Raw genomic sequence first — 23920 nt, 5'->3', positions numbered from 1 at the left:
AAATTAGATGTTTATGGAATTAAAAGTGAGATTTGGGAGTTATTTGGGTTTTTGGAGCCGTTCAACACAATTTGGAAAAAACTGAAAAATGTTCAGTTTTTGGCCTGTGGCCGCGACCAGGGACATTAGTGGCCGCGGCCAATACTCTCTGTCCCACAGGCCGCGGCCACCAACATTCAGTGGCTGCGACCACCGACCATTTTCATTGTGCTATTTTTCCAAACGGTTCCAAACCCTCCCAAATGATTTTGTAACCTTCAAAACACATTATTGGGGTTAAAATCACATCTCTAACAACCATTTCACATATGACTTTATGAAATTCATCTCAATATTATGTAACACCAAATTTACACAATAAAGAGTAATATTTGGAAGTTACAAATTTGTAGCTGAATTTGTAACACCAAATATGTTACACATTTGGATATTTCTCAGATATCTAAATATTGTAACTCTCTATTATATGTTACAATATGTGACACTCTTTGTCACATTTATTTAATCTAAAACATTATATTTTAATATAATATAATATTACATTATATTATAAAATAATATAACATTCCCCCACTAGATATGGTCCAACTATTGATTCAATTCCCTAAAATAATCTCTTTGAACATATGGTCCAACTATTGATTCAATTCCCTCAAATTCATTGATATCTCCAATTTCTTTCTCAAAAGTTTGAAGTTCGCCAATCTCAAAATCATCATCATCACCTATGAATTTTGGTTGTGATGCAAGTATAATTGACCATCTTGAATATGATGGATCTTGGATATAGAATACTTGTTTTGCTTGACTTGCTAATATAGATGATTCTTCCTTATGGCCTATTTTATTGAGATCCACTAAAGTACATCCTAACTCATCTAATATAACATACTTGTCTTCTACCCAATTGCATTTGAACATTGCCATCCTAAAATCACGATAATCAAGCTCCCATATTTCTTCAATGACTCCATAAAATTCAATATCTCTATAAAATGGTTTCTTATCACGAGCTGACGAAAATTGAAGAGATTTTGCAACAATACATACATCGCTATTTTGTGTCATTCTAACATCATCACGAGCTTTTGTACTAAATCTATAACCATTTACGACAAATCCATCATGCTTAATTGCCATTGTAGTCGGACCTAATGAAATCCATCTTAAGTTTTCAGATACTTTATGAAACTCCATACTCAATTCAGATTGAATCTGCATAAAGTAAAATAAATTATAGATTTTGAAATAGTTATTTTTAAAAACTAAGTATACTTATAATGAAGTGATTAGAATAGGCTACCCTATCACGAAACCATTGATGAAAAGTCCGATGGTGGTAATCTTGAATCCACTTTCTTGATTTATTTCGATTCTGATGATGAAGATATTCCAAGTGTTCTCTGAAATTAAGAATATTGTTATTATGATAATAAATCATTGCTTAGATATCATTTCACATAATGTTAATACTTACTCTATGTAAGCTTGAACTTCAATGGTATTCTCTAGAACATTTCGATGAGCAACATCCCAGTCTTCTTTTTTTTATTAAGGTGAGCCTTCCATTGTTGATGCCTCTTCCAATAACATCTTCACTCATTGTCTTTCTGGGAATACCAATCGCTTCTGCATCAGTAATATACTCAGTACAAAATTCAACCGCTTCTTCTGCTATGTAAGCCTCAACTATACAACCCTCTGGACGATTTCGATTTCTAACATAACCTTTGTAAACTTTCATCAATCTTTCAAATGGATACATCCAATGAAAACATATAGGCCCACATAGTTTCACTTCTCTAACAAGATGCACCGCCAAATGAACCATGATATTAAAAAAAGATGGAGGAAAGTATTGCTCAAATAAGAACAAGGTCTTTGAAATTTCTATTTCAATCTTTTCTAACTTAGATACATCAACAACCTTACAACATATGGCATTAAAAAACAAACACATTCGTATTATAGCATTTCTAACATGTTTGTCTAGTGATCCCCGAATAGCAATTGGAATTAATTGTTGCATCAATACATGACAATCATGAGATTTAAGACTGATTAGTCTACAATCTTTCAAAGATACTAAATTACGAATATTTGATGAATACCCATCTGGAACCTTAACATTTGCCAAAGTTTCACAAAGTTTACGTTTCTCGTCTTTCTTCAACGTGTAACAAGTAGGAGGTAAATATGTTCTTCTTTCACATGTTTCAGGTGCCAAATCTTTTTTTGATTAAGACATTAACACAAGGTCTTTACGAGCAGAGATATTGTCCTTAGTTTTCCCAGGAATATTAAGTAAGGTTCTTATCAAACTATCACATATGTTTTTCTCAATGTGCATGACGTCAAGATTATGTCTTACTAACAAATGTCTCCAATACTCCAATTCAAAGAAAATTGACTTCTCCTTCCAACATGTAGTATTCTTTGAATCTTTGGCTAATTGGTCTTTCTTATTGCGCTTTCGTTTGATGTTTGTTTTACATTTGCCTTTCTTTTCCCCCTTTGTCTCTACATTTTCATCGACCTTTTCCACTGGCTTACCAAATTTATTTTCTATTAAATGAATCTCTTCGTAGATAGCTTCTCCAGTCGTTGGTGTAGGCGCTTCTCGCAACTCTTGCTCACTATTAAATGCTAATTTTTGCTTCCGGTAATAATGCTTTTCTGGTAGAAACCTTCTATGACCCATATAACACATCTTCCTACAATGATTTAATCTTGTGGCGCTTGTTTGTTCACCGCATATTGGACATCCTTTATATCCTTTCACAAAACATCTTGATAAATTACCATGAGCAGGAAAATCATTGATTTTCCATAAGAGTACACCTCTAAGTATAAAATTTTCCTTTTTTAAAAGAATCATAACAATCAATTCCGCTCCACAACACCTTCAAGTCATCTATCAAAGGTGCTAAATAGATATCTATATCATTTCCAAGTTGCTTGGGACCTAATATCAACAAAGTTAACATTGTGAATATTCTTTTCATACACAACAAAGGAGGAAGATTGTAAATACATAGAATCACTAGCCAACAACTATAAGATGAGCTCATATTGCTGAATGGATTGATGCCATCAGCAGAAAGACCAAGTCGAAGGTTTCTAGCATCCTCTCTTATTTGTGGCCATAGTTCATCCACTTCTTTCCAAGCTGGGGAATCAGCTGGATGGCGCAATTTGTCATCTTTGATCCTTCCATCCTCATGCCATCGCAGACTTTCAGCATGTTCAGGATTTCGAAACAAACATATAAACCTAGGTATTGCTGGCAAATACCACAATACTTTTGATGGAGTCCCTTTTTTACATTCTTTTTTGTTCTTATTTTTTTTCCATCTAGATGTTTTACATACGGGGCACTCAGTTGCACTCTCGTATTGATTTTGATATAGAACATAATCATTTGGACAAGCGTGAATCTTGCTATACTCCATTCCTAATGTGCACAATGTTTTTTTTGCTTCATAAAGCGAGGAAGGAAATTCATTGTCTTTTGGTAAAATTTCTTTTAATAAAGTTAATAACTTTGTGAAACTTGTGTCACTCCAACCACTACCAGCTTTCAAGTTGTATAGTTTTACTAAAACAACTAATTTTGACAAAGGTGCCCCCGAGAATATTGGTTTCTCTGCATCTTCTAAAACTTTCAAAAGTTCTTCAGGCTTATCAACAAAAGGTTCATCTGCATCTCTCACCATCTCTATAGGGTCACCAAATACTTGATCAAATTGCTTTCATTCATTGGAAACATCATTGTTAGAGTCATATTCTTCTCCATGCCAAATCCACTTGACATATGTTTGGTCCATTCCGTTAAAGTATAGATGACTCTTTATCTCCATTATGTCTAATTTTTTCAAATTTGAACATTTTCTACGGGGACAATGAACTCTGGAAGGGTTCGTTGTATTTTCTAAGGCTAACTTAATAAAGTTGTCAACTCCATCTTCATACTCTTTTGAAAATCTGTCCTTTGTTATCCAACTCTTGTCCATTTCCTAGAAAAAATTCGACAGAGGTTTCCCTAAAATTGGACTAAACTCCTCCTGCGCGTAGAAAATTCCCATAACAAATTTTTAGCGCTGTCATATTCCTATTAATACACTATCTTTTTAACTTAAATTTTGACAGAGCTTCCTTATACCAATGAAAAAAGAACAATGCAAGCACAACATAATTTAAATATAAGAAAATAAAACATAATTCTAGAAGAATTTGGGCAACATTTCCTTTGTAATAGTGACCAAACCATCTGTCAATAGAGAATCAAGCAATTCAAACAACACACAATAAGTTTCTTCCTTATATCTCTGCAGCACACAAATAAATTTCCCATAAACTACTTCACTAAAACACACAAGTTGTCAACCTTCCATTATCACCGCAACACACAATTTTAATCTCAAAACCTACTTCACTATGGATGAATTTTTAAGATATTCAATGTAACGACCCAAATTCGCTAATAAGGCTTAAGGACCTTGATTAGTGTGCCTGGAGGGCATAATGGGAATTATTTGTGAATTTAATGATTAAGATGCATAATGGGTTTGGGACTATATTGCCTACAGGAGAACTGGTAGTATCTAGGAGGTGGATTAGAGCACTGCCAGTGATAGTTGATGGTAGGGAGTTATCAGTAGACTTGATTGAGTTGAGTATGGAGGACTTTGATATGATTTTAGGTATGGATTGGCTGGTTAGATATGGAGGTACCATCGATTGTAGGAAGAAGATGGTAACTTTTGAGCCAAAAGGCGAGGATCCCTTTGTTTTTGTGGGAGCGGTGCAAGGACCCCACGTACCCAGGATATCTGCATTGAAAGCCAGAGATTTGTTACAAGGTGGATGTATATGCTTTTTGGTTAGTGTGGTGGATACCACCAGAGTTTCACCAGTAGGACCGGAGGACACCAGATTGGTTTGCAAGTTCTTGGATGTGTTCCCTGAGGATTTGTCGGGGTTTCCATCGCGTAGGGAGATTCAGTTTGTTATTGAGTTGGCACCAGGAACAGAGCCAGTGTCGAGGGCACCATATAGGATGGCACCGGCGGAACTGAAAGAATTAAAGATACAGCTGGAAGAGCTTCAAGATTTGGGGTTCATCAGACCTAGCTATTCGCCATGGGGTGCTCTAGGTCTGTTTGTTAAGAAGAAGGACGGGACTTTGAGGATGTGTATTGACTACCAAGAATTGAACAAGTTGACTATCAAGAATAAGTATCCCCTACCAAGGATTGATGACTTGTTCGAGCAGCTGCAGGGTAAGACGGTGTTCTCAAAGATTGATCTTCGATCTGCTTATCACCAGCTGAGGATCAAGGATGAGGACATACCTAAGACGACCTTTCGAACGTGGTATGGGCACTATGAGTTCTTGGTCATGTCTTTTGGTTTGACCAATGCCCCAGCAGCCTTTATGGATCTAATGAACAGGGTGTTCAAGGACTTCCTAGATCAGTTTGTTATAGTCTTCATCGACAACATCTTGCTATATTCCAGTTCAGAGGCAGAGCACGAGTTTCATCTTCGACGGGTTCTTCAGAGGTTGAGGGAGCATCAGTTGTACGCTAAGTTTAAGAAGTGTGAGTTCTGGTTACCTGAAGTGACATTTGTTGGACATATCGTAGCTGCAGATGGGATTAAGGTGGATCCATCTAAGATAGAGGCAGTTAGGGATTGGCCGAGGCCAAGGAACGCCTCGGAGGTGCGGAGTTTTCTGGGGTTAGCAGGTTACTACATACGGTTTGTAGAGGGCTTCTTGAAGATAGCAGTACCGATGACAGAATTGACACGGAAGAATCTGAAGTTTATCTGGTCAGACAAGTGTGAAGACAGTTTCCAGGAGTTGAAGCGACGACTTATTACAGCGCCAGTGTTGAGTCTTCCTTCGGGGGAAGGGAAGTTTGTTATCTATTGTGATGCATCAAGGTTAGGCTTAGGCTGTGTATTGATGCAGAATGAGAAGGTTATAGCTTATGCGTCACGACAGCTGAAGGAGTATGGGAGCGGTAGCCTACTCATGACTTGGAGTTGGCAGCAGTGGTTTTTGCACTGAAGATTTGGCGACATTACCTATATGGGGAGAAGTGCGAGGTATATACTGACCATAAGAGCCTGAAGTATTTCTTTACACAGAAGGACCTGAATATGAGACAGAGACGTTGGCTGGAGTTGGTAAAGGATTATGATTGTGATATTCTTTACCATCCAGGGAGAGACAATGTGGTGGCTGATGCATTGAGCCGCAGAGTCAGTTGTATAGTTCTGTTCAGATTTCAAGGAAGTTAGCTGATGAAATGGCTAGAGCAGGGATAGAGTTGGTGGTGGGCCAGTTAGCTAATATTACGCTGCAGTCGACTCTGCTGGAGCGGATCAGAGAGGGGCAGTTGGCAGACGCTCAGTTACAGAGGGTTAGAGAGGATGTCTTAGCGGGAGTAGCTAAGGACTATTCAGGATCTGAGGTTGGATTACTCCGATATCAGGGGCGGATTTGTGTTCTAGCTGATGAGGGGATCAGACGAGAGATACTAGATGAGTCTCATACGAAGCCGTACTCACTTCATCCGGGTACCACGAAGATGTATCAGAATTTGCGAACGTTGTATTGGTGGCCCGAGATGAAGAAGGATGTGGTAGAGTACGTCGCCAGATGCTTGACCTGTCAGCAAGTGAAAGCTGAGCATCAGCGACCGGCCGGATTGCTTCAGCCTTTAGGTATTCCTGAATGGAAATGGGAGGACATCACCATGGACTTTGTGGGAGGTTTACCCAGGACAGTGGGGCTTCATGACTCGGTGTGGGTGATAGTGGATAGATACACCAAGTCAGCCCATTTCCTTCCAGTGAGGTCAACATATACTGTGGATCAGTATGTTGAGTTGTATGTGAGGGAGATCGTACGTCTCCATGGGGTTCCTAAGTCTATAGTGTCAGACCGGGATCCTATCTTCACTTCCAAATTTTGGGGTGGTTTGCAGAAAGCTCTGGGGACTCAGTTGAAATTCAGTACAACCTTTCATCCTCAGACTAATGGATAGTCTGAAAGGACGATCTAGGTATTGGAGGATATGCTCAGAGCATGTGTGATTGATTTTGAAGGTTCATGGAGTAAGTACCTTCCGTTGATTGAGTTCTCGTATAACAATAGTTATCGGTCAACGATTGGAGTGGCTCCCTACGAGATGTTATATGGGAGAAGGAGTAGATCACCCATTCATTGGGATAATATGGGAGAGAGGAGGTATTTGGGACCATATATGGTTGAGAAGACAAGTGAGGCCATAGAGAAGATCCGGGCTAGGATGCTCGCATCTCAGAGTAGACAGAAAAGCTACGCTGATCCTAAGCTTAGGGACGTGGAGTTCCAGGTTAGGGACCACGTCTTTCTTCGAGTTTCACCATTGCGAGGAGTGAGGAGGTTTGGAAAGAAGGGCATGCTAAGCCCTAGATTCATTGGGCCATTCGAGATCCTGGAAAGGATTGGACAGGTGGCTTACAGGTTGGCCTTGCCACCATCGTTGTCTGGAGTTCATGATGTGTTCCATGTCTCCATGCAGTGGAAGTACGTCTCAGATGTGACTCATGTGTTGAGGTATGAAGATTTGGAGTTACAGGCAGATTTGGCTTATGAAGAACAACCAGTTCAGATCTTGGATCGGAAAGATAAAGTGTTGCGGAATAAGATGATTCCTCTGGTTAAAGTGATGTGGAAGAATAGTAAGGTCGAGGAGGCGACCTGGGAGCTTGAGACATCGATGCGGGATCAGTATCCCGAGTTGTTCAGGTAAATTTCGAGGACGAAATTCTCATTACGAGGGGATAGTTGTAACGACCCAAATTCGCTAATAAGGCTTAAGGGCCTTGATTAGTGTGCCTGGAGTGCATAATGGGAATTATTTGTGAATTTAATGATTAAGATGCATGATTATGATTTAAAGCATGTTATATGACTATTTGAGTATCTGAGATGCATGACTATGTGTATTAGTATGCATGTAGGCCCTGATTAGGCTAGAAGGGCATAATTGTAATTTTGGCCATTATGGGCATAACTGCTTTGATATAGTGATAATTGTCGAGACCACATTATTATGTGGATGTATCTGTGATTTGTGACTCGAGACGATCCTAGTGAGCAAAGTAGCGAAAAAGTCATGGCGGGGATTTATACCCAGCTCAGGGTGAGCTTGGGGGTATAAATGGGAATTTCGGGAATATACTGGAGTCTATCTTGACATTGAGGGATACTATTGGTGATTAATTAGGTATCGGGAATTAAGCAGGAAATATTAGAGACACTCGAGGAGTTAGCGGGAATTGGGTAAAATGACTAAAATGCCCTAAGTGGATTAAAGGGTTTAGACTTAATAGGGAGGGCATAATAGTCATTTGGCTTACAGGAGTTAATTTTTACCAAGGCTTTATGTTAGTGGAGATTGTAGAAAAGTGTAGAAGTCTGAGAGGGAAGGAAAAGAAAGAAAAGGAAAGGAAGGAAAAATATAGTAGTTTTCCCTGAGTCGGTTTGTGCCTTTATCAACACTGTTCTTCATTCTTTTTGGAGTAAAATTCAAAGGAGAGTTAGGAAAATTAAGCTACAAGGTTTTTGAGCTAAGCATGAGGATTTGGCAAGGGTTTAGCAAGGTTAGGCCATCACTTGAGGTAAGGTTCTGCAAATTCTTTAGTTGCTGGTTTTGGTTTTTGAACTGTGGTGTGTAAGCTGGGTTTGATGGGGACTTTGGGAAATTCAGGGCAAAGGTTAAGGAAGAGCAAGCTAAGGAGGTGTAGAGGTTGTCTTGAGGTCGAAGCTCCATTAAAGGTATGAATTCTGAGCCTCTAACCCTGATGTTTTAACTGGTTTTGTTGAGTTTCTGAGCTTAGGGACAGCTATGGTGAATTTTGGGATTGGAGATGCATGTTCTTGAGTTTTAGGTATTTGGGGTGTTTGGGATGAGTGGAATATGGTCATAAGGTTGTTTTTGAGGTTGGAAAAGGTTTGGGGAAGTTTTGGTTGAGTTTGGTTCGAGGAAATCGCAGGAAGAGAAATTTGGTGTTGGCCTGTCTGTGACTAGTGCTACAGCGCTAGCCTTTGGGCGCTGTAGTGCTAGGCCAAGTTTGCTGAGGGATTTTGTTTCTGTTTGTAGCACTGTAGCGCCCTCCCATGAGCGCTGTAGCGCTACTCTGCCTTCTGAAGGGGATTTTAGGGTTGTTTGCAAGGGCTTTTGACCTAGGGTTTGGGGTTTGGTTCCACCACCTTGTTTGGTGGAACTAGGACTTCCCGGGGGCTCGGGATTGGCCCCGGGGCTGGGTTTTGGACTTGAGGGTCGATGATAACTTTGACCCATGATCTCAAGGAGTCGAGGGGTCAAAGCTAGTGAATGGAAAGGTAAGAAAATTGCACCCAATTATATGATTATGATGGGACTAAGTGCTCCCGATACTTGTATCGTGTCAATGATGGTATTACGCCATGGGACATGTAAAAGTGGCCTAAGAGTGTCGTACATTATATTTGCGCATAGGGCGCGGCTTGGCCACTGGTAGCCAAGGACAGCTTAACATTCACTGAGCTCGGTTTAAGCGGGCCGGAGTCAGTGGGATAACGTAGGGAGCAGCCTGAGAGCGCTAGCCCTAGTTATCATTTGTGCAGTGATGTATGCTATGAATTGATATGTTTGGCATGTTGAATACTAGGCTATACTAAATGGTTATGTGGTTGAGATTATGTGATGCAATATGAGATATTGATTTTTCTGTTGATTGCTTATGCTCTGTTGTTGTGTTTTCTTGTTGGGCCTTGGCTCACGGGTGCTACGTGGTGCAGGTAAAGGCAAAGGCAAGCTGGACCAATCCTGAGTTGGAGGGCTGCGGGGCTGAATGTACATAGCCAGCTGTTCGATCGCCATGGTCGAGGAGTGGATCAGGACAGGGATTAACAAACTTCTTGTTTTGCCTTAGTATGGCTGGTTACTGTATCTGAACCTTATAACTTTTGTAAACGATCTTTGAACTTGTATTTTCGGGATTTCGTGTAAATAGATGATGCTTCTTAATGAAAATGTGGCTTTTGAGACCAAACCATTTTAAACCCTAGTTCCTTTATAGTTCCAGTAACACGATTTTAATTAAATGACTTGATTAGCAAGTCTAGCACTTTATAAACACACAGTGTAACGGTCTTGTCTATCCAGGGCGTTACATTCAAACTCCTCTAACATTTTTATAATAATATTTATAAAAAAAATAAGAGAACATACGTACCTCTTGCAATTAACAATAATCAAGCAAATTAATTCACTTGGCAATGATCCTTGCTAATATTTCCACCCAAAACCTACAAAATTAAATTAATACCTTAAAGATTACTAGACAAATAAAAATTAAGCTCATTGATCATTTAGAACTTACAACTTTAATGAGTATATAATATAGTATAATACAAGATTTAGTCAAGATTAATAGATAAGAGATTAGTCAAGATTTACATAAATACTTGGCAAAGCCCCGTGGCCTCAAGTCAATGATGGGGTGGAGTTATGCTACAAGGAAGTGGTACCTCTCTAAGTTTGAAGACTTCCCTAAAGATTTGAAGCTCCTCATTCCATTTGTGTTTTAGATGCACAAAAAATTATGTCTGAAACATTTTTACTTGAGCAAGCTAAGGGCTTTCCCCTGCCTTTAGAAATTATGACCTAGTGTGATGTGATCTTGTGTTTGTAATCAGCTTTCAATTTCTTGCTACAATTTGAGCTGTGTTACCCAAATCTATTAAATGAGAAAGCAAACAAACCACAAGCCTGACCATACAAACTATCCGCATAGTTTATTTCAAACAACATTTTAGCTTGTATTAATTCATCATCCAGCCAACATCACTGACAAGTGTTAAGACTAAATACCTGAGGCACTTAACAAGTGTTGCAGCTATGGCTTCTTCTTTTTGAGCTTCTGTTGTGACTAAAGAAGCTAAGTTCCTCCTCCTAAGAATTCCCTTGTAAGAGTAATAAAAGATGAGAAAGAAGAAAATTAATAAAGCAATTTTATAATTGATGTAAGAATTTTTTTAGATTTTTTTGTTCAATAATATTTTTATACTAATATGAGAATAATTTATTCCAATCAAAAATATTTTTTCTTGTTTTGACATTTTGCACGAGTGGAAAACTAAAAGATATTCATTGAGGATTGGTGATGATATTTTTCTAATGCAACTAAAAGAAGATTGAATTCAAAACTCAGTATCTTTTGATAAATGATATAATTGTGAGAAAGATATTAATTTATTCACGGCTGAAACATTATCTCTGAAATGCAAATGAAGAAGATGAGTAAACTAGGAATGGTACCTTTCTAGGCTTTAAAAGATTAGTAGGCAAAGAAGACCAGAGAAGCACTTCGGGAGAATAATTCCTGTCTCTGTTGTTTGATGACGAATTCAAGTTCATGTCATCCAATCTAATCAAATGAAAAATACATGGAACAAACTACAAAGGAAAACAGTTGCCCGATGCTGTGTTGAGTTTATTCTGAAAATCAGACAAGCATGATATGCTTACAATTATACCACATCCGACGTTACATTTCTAATTCTTTGATTTAGCACATACAAGTATTAATATAAATGTATAGAGCAAAAGAAGAAACCCAAATTCCATATATATAAAAAAAAATCTGAAAATGCTCATATATATAATTCATAACCAATAAAGAAGATGATTAAAGCAATGAGAAATGACTTTGCCATCGTACACGGTTATACTCATGCATTTTTGTCAAGGCGCAAATGTCACTTAGGGTGTCAGGAGCACCATTTTTTCTCTGTCTTTTTCTTATTTCTTCTTTCAATATTTGTTAGTATAGAAGTGACTTTTCTTTTAGATTAGGCTATCTAAGAAAAATGTATGACTTATTCACTTTTTTACATTCTCTAGTGATGACTACTTGTTACTTGCTCTCAAGTTTCAACACTGGCTTCTTCTGGAAAAAAAATGGTCATGAAAAAGCAACTTTCTTGTATTAGAACTCTTGTGTCAAGAATTATGACAGTTACAAAAATGTCACGTTAAAAAAATGGTAACATGATAGTCTTATTATTATTGTTGTTGTTTTTAAATGAAAATCTTAAGAGCCAAGGTTTGCATTATATATGAAGGACCAGTGTGATTTCTTGTTTCCTTTATTTTCTCTTATTTGTGTTGGATTTATAAATCTACATTGTTTTTCATGTTCAGAGCTATTTAAAGAAACTGACAAAGAAAATTGAAAAAGAAATAAAGGAGAAAGACAGAGAGAAAATAACTTTTTGCAATGTTGGGTTTGAAAGGGTTTCTGGGTTCATATTTCAACTCTGACAAAGCTTTTTTGTTTTGAGATATACCTTCATTTGTTTGATAATGAAAAAAATAAATTAAAAATAGACACTGAATGCGATTGAATTTCATAAAGACCAAGAATTGCAGTCGTAAGTATGATGACAACAAAGGAAATTAATTTTTCTTTCAGAAAAGTTGATACAATTGGGGAAACAATGAATGAAAAAAAAGGAAAATAAATATAAATACATATCTACCAAACAAAAACAATTGTCTTGCCACAGCCATTACCAAATCACATCTTGAACAAAGAAATCACCTTAAACCAAGATATATAAGCCACAATAGAGAAGAGATGAGAAACTAAGAGAATGATATCAATAAAAAAATACGCTTCAATCCATAATTTATATATCATCAAGCAACCATCAAACATCTCCTCACTTATCTGAATCTTCGAATCTCACAAACCAAAAAAGAATAAAAAAAGTACCTTAGCAATCTTTACCAGATCCAACTATTGATACTTGTAGATTTTCACCTCAACGATCGTTGAAGAAACATAGATCCTCAAGCGTCTTCCTCAGAAGGCTTCACTCCCTTATTTCTGTTGTCCATAAGAAAACCCAACTGCCCAAATCAGTTAAAGTTCAATATTCTCGATTTACAGGCACATAAAGCCATGGCTTCACCTAGTTTCAAAAATATGCCCAACCTCCAAAAATGCTTACTTTAACAACAGTGTCAGAGTTTCAGCTCAAATAAGTAATTTTGTCTTCTCAGTATGCAAATCTGTTCAACCTTCATGTTTCTAAGTTCGAGACTTTGAAACCCAAAAAACACACCTTTTTTATTTCCTTTGCGAAGAAGTATTCTACAGAAGAAACGTGATCCAAATCACAAGATGGGTTTAAACTTCAAAGGAAAAGAAGGCAGACAAGTAAAAATGCAGTATTCTTACACGCACCAATGACCAACAATTTAGTATATGGTCTTATTTATGGCATAGAAAAATAACAAAGAGGCTAAAGTCAAGGCGTGCAAGTGGGAGGAATCTGTGTGCTTTTCTACACTAGCGAAGGTTACATTTCCAAGTATTCTAAACTAACTGACAATAGAATCACTAAAGAGGGCAATGGATTGCCATAACACTCATAGTCACTGGATCTCCTCATCTCAGCATGGCAAATCTATATAAACAAGTTGTTAAAACTTACAACTTACAGGTGGTTTAGATTCGAAGATTCAGACAAGTGAGAGAGAGAGAGAGAGAGAGAGAGAGAGAGAGATAAATCACCAATACGAATTGAGGAGGAGCTGCTGCCGACCGGAGTTGAGGAGGGAGAGTCGCTGTAGTTGGCGGAATGAAGAAGACAAGAAAAAAAAATTTCGCGGGGGTGTACAGTGAAGAATAAGAGTATACACGGGATACTTAATTTTATTTGTGCTTTTTTTCCACCCTAATTTTAACATGATATGTCAATCCAATAGCAACTGACATATGATGTAGCATAAGTCATTTCTAGAACCGACTTATGCTGTTAAAACTAAATATATATAATTTTAACATGGTAAGTAAGTTCATTAGCAATCGACCTATGATGCAGCATGATATGTCTATTCTAGAACCGACTTATGACGTTAAAATTAAAAAATATTTTATTTTAAAATTATAAATCTCCAACTTATTTAGTTTATTTATTTTTTCTAATATTTATAAATATGTCATGTATAAATTAAAAAAATTTCTTATTAAAAACTAAATTATTTTTTTTATTCCGAATAATTAATTAATTAATATTTCAAAAATTATAATATATATAATATTAATAAATATATATTTTTTATACTTATTGCATTCACAAATCAATTATATATATATGTATTGTTTAATAAAGTAATATATTTTAAAATTCAAATAATACAAAAACAAATTAGACTATCTTTAACAATATATTTTTATGACATGATAGGTCAGTCCATAGAACCGACCTACCATGTCACATGAAAAGTCAGTTCCCACACAACCGACCTACCATGTCATTTAAAAAAATATTAATTAAATACATTAAAATATTTATAAAGTTTTTTATTTTAAATTATAAATACTATTCAATTAAAATATTTTTTTCAATATAAAATATAATTAATTTTTTATATTATAAATGATTGATTAATTTGATTCATCTATTTATATTTCAAAACATTCTAATGTAGATTAATAAATATAAAATTTTTACATTTATTTCATAAACTACTAAATAAATTATTTTATTTTAAAATTCAAATAATGTAAAATAAATAAAAATGTGACATGATAAGTCGGTTCATATAGTATCGACCTACCATGTTAGAAATGTAGGACATGGTAAGATGGTCCAAACAGAACTGACCTACCATGATTAACATGGGAGGTCGGTTTTGCAAGAACCGACCTACCATGACATCTTCAAGCATAGGAGGTAGGTTCAATGTGAACCGACCTCCCATGCTTTCCTTTGTTATACATGATAGGTCGGTTCTGTGTAAACCGACTTATAAACATGTGGTAAGTCAGTTTAAGTGGAACCGACCTTTCATGGCCGATGACTGTTGTCCAGATTGTAGTAGTGAGGTGAAAAAGACTTCAATGGTACCTTTGCCAAGTACCTTGGATTTGCCCTCATTGCCCATTTTAATCTCATGGTTGCCCTTTGACTCTTCAAAGGTTTTGAACAATGAATTGTCATAGGTGACATGGACGGTGGCACATGTATCATACCACCACCCTTTCACCTTGCCTTGGACCACATTCACCTCACTATGGGTAGCAACTATGTTTTCCTCTTGAGTTGCATTCACCATAGGTCCTTGTTGTTCTTTTCTATGCCTACACTCTCTAGCATAGTGACCCTTTTTCCCACACACAAAGCAAGGATCTTTCTCGCCCTTAAACTTGTTTGGGTTGGTTTTTGGACCCAAGGATTTCTCGTTACCCTTTTTCCCTTTGTTTTTGGGATGTTTTGGTTGTGACACCGCATTTTCTTTGGAAGTCTCTCCATTAGACCCCTCCACAAGTTTATCTATATATATCAATTCCTCCTCAATTCGAATATGTTTTTGGATTTCCTCCAAAGAATAATCCTCATTTTTATGAAGGATTCTTTTCCTATAGCTCTTCCAAGTTGGTGGTAATTTAGCCACTATAGCACCAACTTGAAAGGCCTAGGGAAGCTCAATCTTTAAAACTTTCAGTTTGTTAACAATTATTTGCAATTCATGAATTTGAGGAAGAATAGGTTTATCACAAAAAAATTTGAAATCAAATATTGAGATATCAAAAACTTTTTGGTACCTTCCTCTTCCGCCTTGAATTTTGTCTCAAGTGCATCCCATATCTTCTTGGCCGATTTGGTCTTGGTGTAGAGGTCATAGAGCCTATCGAAAAGGGCATTGAGGATATGGCCCCTACAAAGGAGATTGTCCTCCTCCCTCTTCCTTCTTTTCTCCACCTCCTCGGGAGTGTCCTTGCCAGATGGCGTTGGGAGAGGTTCTAGAGTGGACTCTAGAATGTAGGCGATTTTGAGAGTGGTCAAAAGGAATCTCACATTGTCTTGCCACCTAGTAAAATTGGACCCATCAAACCTATCCAACCTCACTAGGTCTTGATTCATTATCTTGATGGTTTCACCTTCCATTGAAACAAACAAGGGTAAGCTTTTGAATGTTAGGAAAAATAGTATTTGTCTCAATGGAAATGGTAAGAAAATTACAACTCTATGCAAAAATATTACAATAGACAAGGATTGATTAAATAAAGTGTTATAACTCTATAACTGAAAATACAAATGAACCAAAGAAGAAGAAGAAGAGAATAGTGAAATACAACTCTATGCAAAAGATTACAAATAGAGTAAAGTGTTTGAAACAAAAGAAAAGAAAAGATTACAACTCTTAAACAAGAAATACAAGTAAATAGAGAAGAAGAATATAAAGATGAAAAGCAATAGAATAAAAGAAAGGAACAAGAAACAAAAGATAAACAACTCTCACTCACACTACCAAAGTGAAGAGTGTTGGGGATCACCACCTTGAACAAGGTTTGAAACCTTTGTCCAAAAGCTTATTTCCCCCTAACTCAAGCACTAAGAGATCTCTCAAAGATTATAAGAAATGAATTTTGGAATAATCAAGCCTCAAGGTGTTTCTAGCTAAGTGCTCTAATGGATATAAAAGTTTTGTCTTTCAAGTGAGCAATATGCTCCTATTTATAGAGTTTAGAGACACCCATTGAATTTCAAATTCCACCAACCCCCATGGCTGTTACCAATTTTAAATTGGATTTTTATGGAATTAAAAGTGAGATTTGGGAGTTATTTGGGTTTTTGGAGCTGTTCAACACAATTTGGAAAAAACTGAAAAATTGTCAGTTTTTGGCCTGTGGTCGTGGCCAGGGACATTAGTGGCCGTGACCACTGTTCTCTGTCCCACAGGCCGCGACCACCAACATTCAGTGGCCGCGACCACTGACCATTTTCAGCATAAAATTTTGTGTTGTTTTTCCAAACGGTTCCAAACCCTCCCAAATGATTTTGTAACCTTCAAAACACATTATTGGGGTTAAAATCACATCTCTAACAACCATTTCACATATGACTTTATGAAATTCATCTCAATATTATGTAACACCAAATTTACACAATAAAGGGTAATATTTGGAAGTTACAAATTTGTAGCTGAATTTGTAACACCAAATATGTTACATATTTGGATATTTCTCATATATCTAAATATTGTAACTCTCTATTATATGTTACAATATGTGACACTCTTTGTCACATTTATTTAATCTTAAACATTATATTATAATATAATATAATGTTACATTATATTGTAATATAATGTAATAACATAATATAATGTTACATTATATTATAAAATATTATAAAAAATCCTTCATGAATTTCTTCTAGGATTTTCTTTGCCTCGGGTGGAGTCACACATCGGAGTAACGACATAGAATATCCTCTCCGATATAACCTCCCCTCCACAATAGTATATCTCTGGATTTGATACATCAATTTTCAAGCCTTGTTCCATTCTGTTGGGAGAATGTCGGTTTCGAGGAAATCAACTATTGGGGTAATCCAGGTTAGTTCAGAGTCAATAATGCGTACGTCTTTTTTTTCAGGCTCGCTGATACTGGGAGTCGACAGGTATTCTATTGGTACTACATTCAGCATGTCGGCTTCATTGGATGTGGCGAGCCTGGCTACGGCGTTAGCATTTGAGTTTCGTTCTCGGGGAACCTGCTCTATGGCATAGAACTCAAAATGTCCGAGAGAAGCTTTGGCTATTTCTAAATAAGTAGCCATCCTTCTATCACGAGCTTGAAATTCCCCTAGAATTTGGTTAACCACCAATTGTGAGTCACTGTAGCAGTGTATTGCTTTGGCCTTGAGTTCCTTGGCTATTCGGAGTCCTGCCAATAGAGCTTCATACTCAGCCTTGTTATTAGATGCTTTGAAGCTGAACCTTAAGGCAGAGTTAAATCGATTTCCTATCGGAGTGATCAATATGACTCCTGCCCTTGATCCATTTTCGTTAGACAATCCATCGACACAAAGTTTCCATAGCTTGCGGGCTGGGGTTGTAACTTCGTCATCGGATACTCCAACAGATTCCACAATGAAGTCTGCCAGGGCCTGCCCCTTTATGATTGTTCTCGGATGATAAGTGATCTCGAACTGCCCGATTTCAACAACCCATTTCAATAATCTGCCCGAGGCCTCTTGTTTGGATAAGACTTGTCGCAGTGGTTAGTCTGTCAGCACATGGATGGGGTGCACTTGGAAGTAAGGTCGGAGCTTTCGAGATGAATGGATTAGGCTAAGAGCCAGTTTTTCCATTAATGGGTATCTCAATTCTGCCCCCAGTAATGTCTTGCTGACATAGTACATTGGTTTTTGTACCTTCTTGTCTTCTCAGACGAGCACAACACTGATAGTGTGCTCGGTTGTAGCAAGATACAAGTATACGACTTCTCCTGTGATAGGTTTTGACAAGATTAGAGGTTTCACAAGGTGTTTCTTTAGGTCTTGGAATGTGAGCTCGCATTCCTTCATCCACTCGAATTTTTTGCCTCCTCTCAAAAGGTTACAGAATGGAAGACAACGGTCTGTAGATTTAGAAACAAACCTAGTTAATGCCGCCATCCATCCAGTTAGACTTTGAACATCTTTATGATTTTGAGGTGAGGGCATATTGATTAACGCCTGGATTTTTTCAGGATTAACCTCTATTCCTCATGCGTTTACGATGAAGCCCAGATTCTTCCCCGACGACACTCCAAAAGAGCATTTTTGGGGGTTGAGTTTCATGTTGTACTTCCGTAACACGACAAAGCATTCTTTGAGGTCGTCTACATGGTTATCGTTGTGTTTAGATTTGACCAACATATCATCAACATAAACTTCCATGTTATTACCTATTTGCTCAGAGAACATTCTGTTCACAAGCCTTTGGTACGTTGCTCCAACATTTTTAAGTCCGAAGGGCATAATATTGTAACAGTACAACCCTTTATCGGCTACAAAGCTCGTATGCTCTTGGTATGGTGCGTGCATGGAGATTTGGTTATATCCAGAATAAGCATCCATAAATGACATAAGACCATGCCCAGCTGTGGCATCTACGAGCTGATCGATCCGAGGTAAGGGAAAACAATCCTTTGGGCATGCCTTGTTGAGGTCAGAGTAATCGATGCAAGTTCGCCATGTTCCATTGGGTTTCAAGACCAATACTGGATTGGCGATCCAATCAGGATAGAAGGCATCTCGTATGAACCGATTTGCCTTTAACCTGACAACCTCTTCCTTTAAGGCTTTCTTTCTATCATCATCCAGGGGTCTATGTTTCTGCTGGTTCGGGGGGAAGCTCTTGTCAATATTGAGTGCATGGCTCATTACATTTGGACTTATCCCTACCATGTCCGAATGTGACCATGCGAAAACATCCTGGTTTTTCTTTAAGAAGAAAATTAATTGCCATTTTTCTTTTTTAGAAAGATTTTTCCCCACCTTCACGGTCTCTGGGGGATCAACTTCTTCGAGCTTGACCTCTTCGAGCTCTGCCAATGGCTCGAGATCATTACATTTGGACTTATCCCTACCATGTCCGAATGTGACCATGCGAAAACATCCTGGTTTTTCTTTAAGAAGAAAATTAATTGCCATTTTGCTTTTTTAGAAAGATTTTTCCCCACCTTCACGGTCTCTGGGGGATCAACTTCTTCGAGCTTGACCTCTTCGAGCTCTGCCAATGGCTCGAGATCAGCTCTTTCCTCTACTCTAGGGTCGATTTCTTTGTCAATTTCAAAGATCGTCCCGTCCTCGTTCCGAATTATGACAAGTGCCTGTGCACTTGTTTGCTTTTTCCCTCCAATCGAAATGCTATAACATTCCCTCCACGCGAGCTGGTCCCTTTTTAGAGTCCCGATGCCACTAGAAGTCGGGAACTTGATGGCCAGATGCCTAACGGATGAAACTGCCCCTAGCCCTACTAGGGCAAGTCTCCCAAGCAGAATGTTATAGGCGATGGAAGGTCCACCACCACGAACTCCATCATCCTGGTTATAGACACTAGGTAGTCTCCCAAGTTCACATTAATTTCAATGGATCCCATGCAGGCAATCCCTTCTCCTGAAAAGCCGTACAACATAGTTGCACAGGCTTTTAGGTCACGAAGCGCGAGTCCCATTTTCTGTAAAGTAGCCTTATAGAGGATATTCACTGAGCTCCCGTTGTCAATTAGGACTCAGTGTACCCTCTTGTTCACGAGCTAAAGGGTGATGATCAGGGGGTCATTATGAGGGAACTGTACATGAGACACGTCGTCTTTAGTGAAAGTTATGGGTTGAGTTTCAACCCTTTGTTGTTTCGAAGCTCTGGGTTGGGGTTCGTAGGGAGATCCGTCACCAGTCTTTAACTCATTGACATATCTTTTCTGGGCATTCCTGCCCGATCTTGCTATATGGGGTCCCCCCGAGATGGTTATAACATCTTCTCCATCAATCAGAGGGGGTCATTCATCTTCCTGAGCTCGGGAGTTATTGTTCTGGGCAGCTGGTGCAGCTACTGCCCTCTGGCTGGTGGAAGCCTGATTGGGGTTTCAGTTTCTTACATACTGACCGAAATACCCCCTCGAGATCAATCCTTCGATCTCATCCTTTAATTGTCTACACTCATCGGTTGTATGCCCGATATGTCTATGGAATCTACAATATTTGCTAGAATCTCTTTTCGCCTTTTGATTCCTCATGGGATCGGGTCGTCTGAAAAGGACCTGGTTTTCATTAGCCAGGTAGATATTCTCCCGAGACTCATTGAGCTCGGTATACACCTTGTATACGGAGGAATATCTTTCCTCTTTCTTCTTCTTTCCCCCTATCCGCCTCGGGGTTACTTCCTTCAGTTTTCTTTCTCTTAGAAGGGTTGTCCCCTGGGGTTTTGAAGTTGTAGGGTCCGCTGAAGTTGAGGCAGAGTTAGCGTTCGTTGTTGTAGTTATGGGCTAAGAGTTCATATTCAATGCTGACCTCGTCTCCTCTACATTAAAAAACCTCTGAGCTCTTCGATTATACTCGGTTAAGGACCTTACAAGCTTTCTTTGCAAGTCTTCATAGAGAGGACTCCCAGGCATTACTCCAGCTTGAACGGCCATTAAATGGCCACTATCGTCAACATCTCGAGCTCGAGCGACTTCTACGTTAAACCTTGTGAGGTAACCTTTTAGTGACTCATTTGGCTGTTGCCGGACATTGGTCAAGGTTGAAGCATCGGGTCTAATGCCAACCATGGATTTGAATTGTTTCGTAAAATCTCTCAATAATTGATCCCAGGAGGCAATCGAATGTTTCTTATATTTCTCAAACTAGTTTTTTGCTGGTCCTGTGAGAGAGGCTGGGAATAGCATACACTTGAGCTCGTAGCCCATATTGCTGGCTCACATAATTGTGTTGAATGTGCTTAAGTGACTGTATGGATCCAAATTTCCATCGAATGATGGGACATGAGGAATTCTAAATCCTCGAGGAAACGGGGTGTTAGAGATATGTGGGGCAAAGAGCTCGAGTTCCTCATCAAACTCTTCATCTCGTTCTCAGCTACGTTTGTTCTGTAAGAGCCTGAATGCTCTCTCCAACTGCTCAATACTCTCTTGGAATGGATCTACAGGAGGCCTAGCCTGAACTGAAGGGAGTTGGTTATCGTTGATTACAACCCCAATTTCATGTCTCGGTGCAGGATTGTACATCGGCTGCTTGCGATCGTTCAAATGATCTCGTAGATATGGATTTGGGGGATTATCACGCCCCCGATTATGGTTTAAGTGTTCCCGTAGGTCAGGGTGATCTCATCGATTTTTGACATTCCTTGGTTCTGTGTCATGAATGCTCATAAACCTAGTGTAATCTGAGCTTTCACTTACGCAACTCGTTGCTCGGTGATTACGAGGTGGATCCCCTGCTGGTCCCCTTGTCCAAGCAGCTCGTGATCACGACATTTGGCTTTTAGTAGGTAGAGGAGCCCTGCGATCTCGAGTAGCCTCTCCATTTCTATGTCCTCATCCAATCTGTCGATCCCTATTTTGAGGGACAGGTTGCGGAGCATCTTGAATTGGTGAGGGATGCCTTATTGGTGATGGCGGGTGTCTTATGGGAGACGGTGGCTGTCTCCCATTGTTGGGCCTGGAAGGTTCTGAATTCGCTCGGTTAGGTTCTGGGACATTCTGCGCTATACCAAGATTTGGAGTCTGAGCCACCTCGAGGGCTCGGTTATTTCCCATTCCCGTGTGTGCTACTGCAGTTGGGTTGGCAGTGGCCTTAGCCTGATTCCCCCTCCAGGGTCTCGACTGAACAGGAGGGGATGTTCGTGGCAGTGCTTGTTTCGCTCTCCGGGTGGCCGCATTATTTCGAGGACATCCCCTGGGCCTACGAGGTGGGGCCTGTGTCTCCCGCGGAGGCGAAGGCTGGGTATCTTGCGGAGGCGGGGCCTGAGCCGTCTGTGCTTCAGCAGCTAACCTGGCTAACTCTTCATTACGTTTTGTAGCTTCGGCAAACTATTTACGCAGTTGACGATTTTTTATTTCCTCGATTGGAATATATCTCTCGGGATTGTAGTACATATCCTCATCAGCCCTGGGGGCAGGTGGTCCCCGGGAGTTAGACGAGTCACTCCTCTCATCGGGATCAGAATTCACCATAGGCTGCTTTCCAGGCCGTCATGGATATTCATCTTCATTTAGAATTTCCTCCTCATGTATATTGGGATCGTTCCCAGCCATTGCTAATCCGAGAGGCTCTCTAACTAAACAGACTCACGCACATTTTAATGGCTCTCAATGAAAGCACCAAACTGTTGACGCCGTTTTTCATCAACTTAAAAAGGAGAGCAATTAAATAAGAATATATCAGAGGAAATGAAATAAGAAGATGACAACATGATCTTTTTACGTGGTTTAGCCGTTAAAATTCTGCCAAGTCCACGAGTCTATATTATTAGTTCTTTGGAGTCTCTTGGAGACTTTCAGAGAATAGTTGCCCAGAGTTTTCTCTCAAGATCTCCCGATTTTCCTCTCTCCTTACAAATGGAGTTTCCTTTTCTATTTATAGAAAAGGTTTCAGAATTCTTTCCCACATATTTCGGGAAGATTTTCTGTGAGTCAAATGATATAATGCCACTTAATGCATTATCTTTTACGTGCATGATAATATTCCTAAGAATGTGGGATTGGACAACTAATTACATCATATCCCTTAAACATAAGGATTTTACAACAATAAATACATTCACACGTAACCGAATAGCTTAGATATTGGGCCTATTATGCCCTTGAGGTTACTTGTCAATCACGAGCTCATCATTCTTGCTTCGCCTTTGCTCTCGACAAGTTATTGATGGAGTCATCATATTGGAGCTCATGCCTCTCGAGCTCGGATCATCCTGTCTGAGGGCAACAGATACATCAGGAAATATATTCAAGTGTTGAACCCTTTGCTGTTGCGAGCTTACCTCATAAGCTCGAAGCATCTTCGAGGCTACATACAACACGAGCTCATGAGATCGTTATTTACAGTGAAACTATGTGACTGGAGGATCGTATGAGGACTGTGCATATATTGAGCTTACACCTAATGAGCCTAGATTTCGGGATCTTAATTCCTTATGCTCGAAATCTATGTGTAACAGTATAGATTCCATATCTGTTAAGCTATGTCCCTAGCCATATACATCATTGAGTCCCCAAAACAATAGTTCTTAGCCTGATCATTTTGACAAACCGTAACACATGAATCAAAGGATCAAATGACATATATAGGAGTTTATAGTAACTTCAGGATTAAGATCAGTTTGTCTATGATCATCAGTTGATGTATTTTATAATACTACGAAACGGTATTTAAACAAGTATTATTAAATCACATATGGTCCAGTTCTACATACTCTCAGCATGTAAAGTACCTCCACTAAAGTGTCCTACTATACTAGTAACTCGGATCTAGGTCACATGTATTCATAATACTAGTGGACCGTATTAGTAGTAATTAATCTAAAGAT

At 38.7% G+C, this 23920-nt stretch overlaps 1 protein-coding gene across 1 annotated transcript; it reads right to left on the bottom strand.

The window, feature by feature from the left end:
- Positions 1 to 588: 588 nt before the first annotated feature.
- On the bottom strand, positions 589 to 2701 carry LOC133832308 (uncharacterized). Its single transcript, XM_062262673.1, has 4 exons — positions 2329 to 2701; positions 1563 to 2229; positions 1304 to 1403; positions 589 to 1215 (listed from the first exon to the last, which is right to left on the bottom strand). The coding sequence occupies exons 1-4, from the start codon at positions 2699 to 2701 to the stop codon at positions 589 to 591; spliced, it is 1767 nt and encodes a 588-aa protein (XP_062118657.1).
- Between the last annotated feature and the right edge of the window lie 21219 nt (positions 2702 to 23920).

The sequence above is a fragment of the Humulus lupulus genome, chromosome 1 (assembly GCF_963169125.1).
Source record: "Humulus lupulus chromosome 1, drHumLupu1.1, whole genome shotgun sequence".
In the NCBI taxonomy this organism is placed as follows: Eukaryota; Viridiplantae; Streptophyta; class Magnoliopsida; order Rosales; family Cannabaceae; genus Humulus; species Humulus lupulus.
This window is presented reverse-complemented; position numbering and strand designations above follow the sequence as displayed.

Bases quoted from the DNA above. Each gene is read 5' to 3' on its own strand.
- LOC133832308 (XM_062262673.1), bottom strand. From the start codon at position 2,701: ATGGGTCATAGAAGGTTTCTACCAGAAAAGCATTATTACCGGAAGCAA. The intron at 2,230-2,328 runs GTGATAGTTTGA...AATCAAAAAAAG, and splicing joins GCACATTGAGAAAAACATAT to ATTTGGCACCTGAAACATGT. The intron at 1,216-1,303 runs GTAGCCTATTCT...TACTTTATGCAG, and splicing joins ATCAATGGTTTCGTGATAGG to ATTCAATCTGAATTGAGTAT.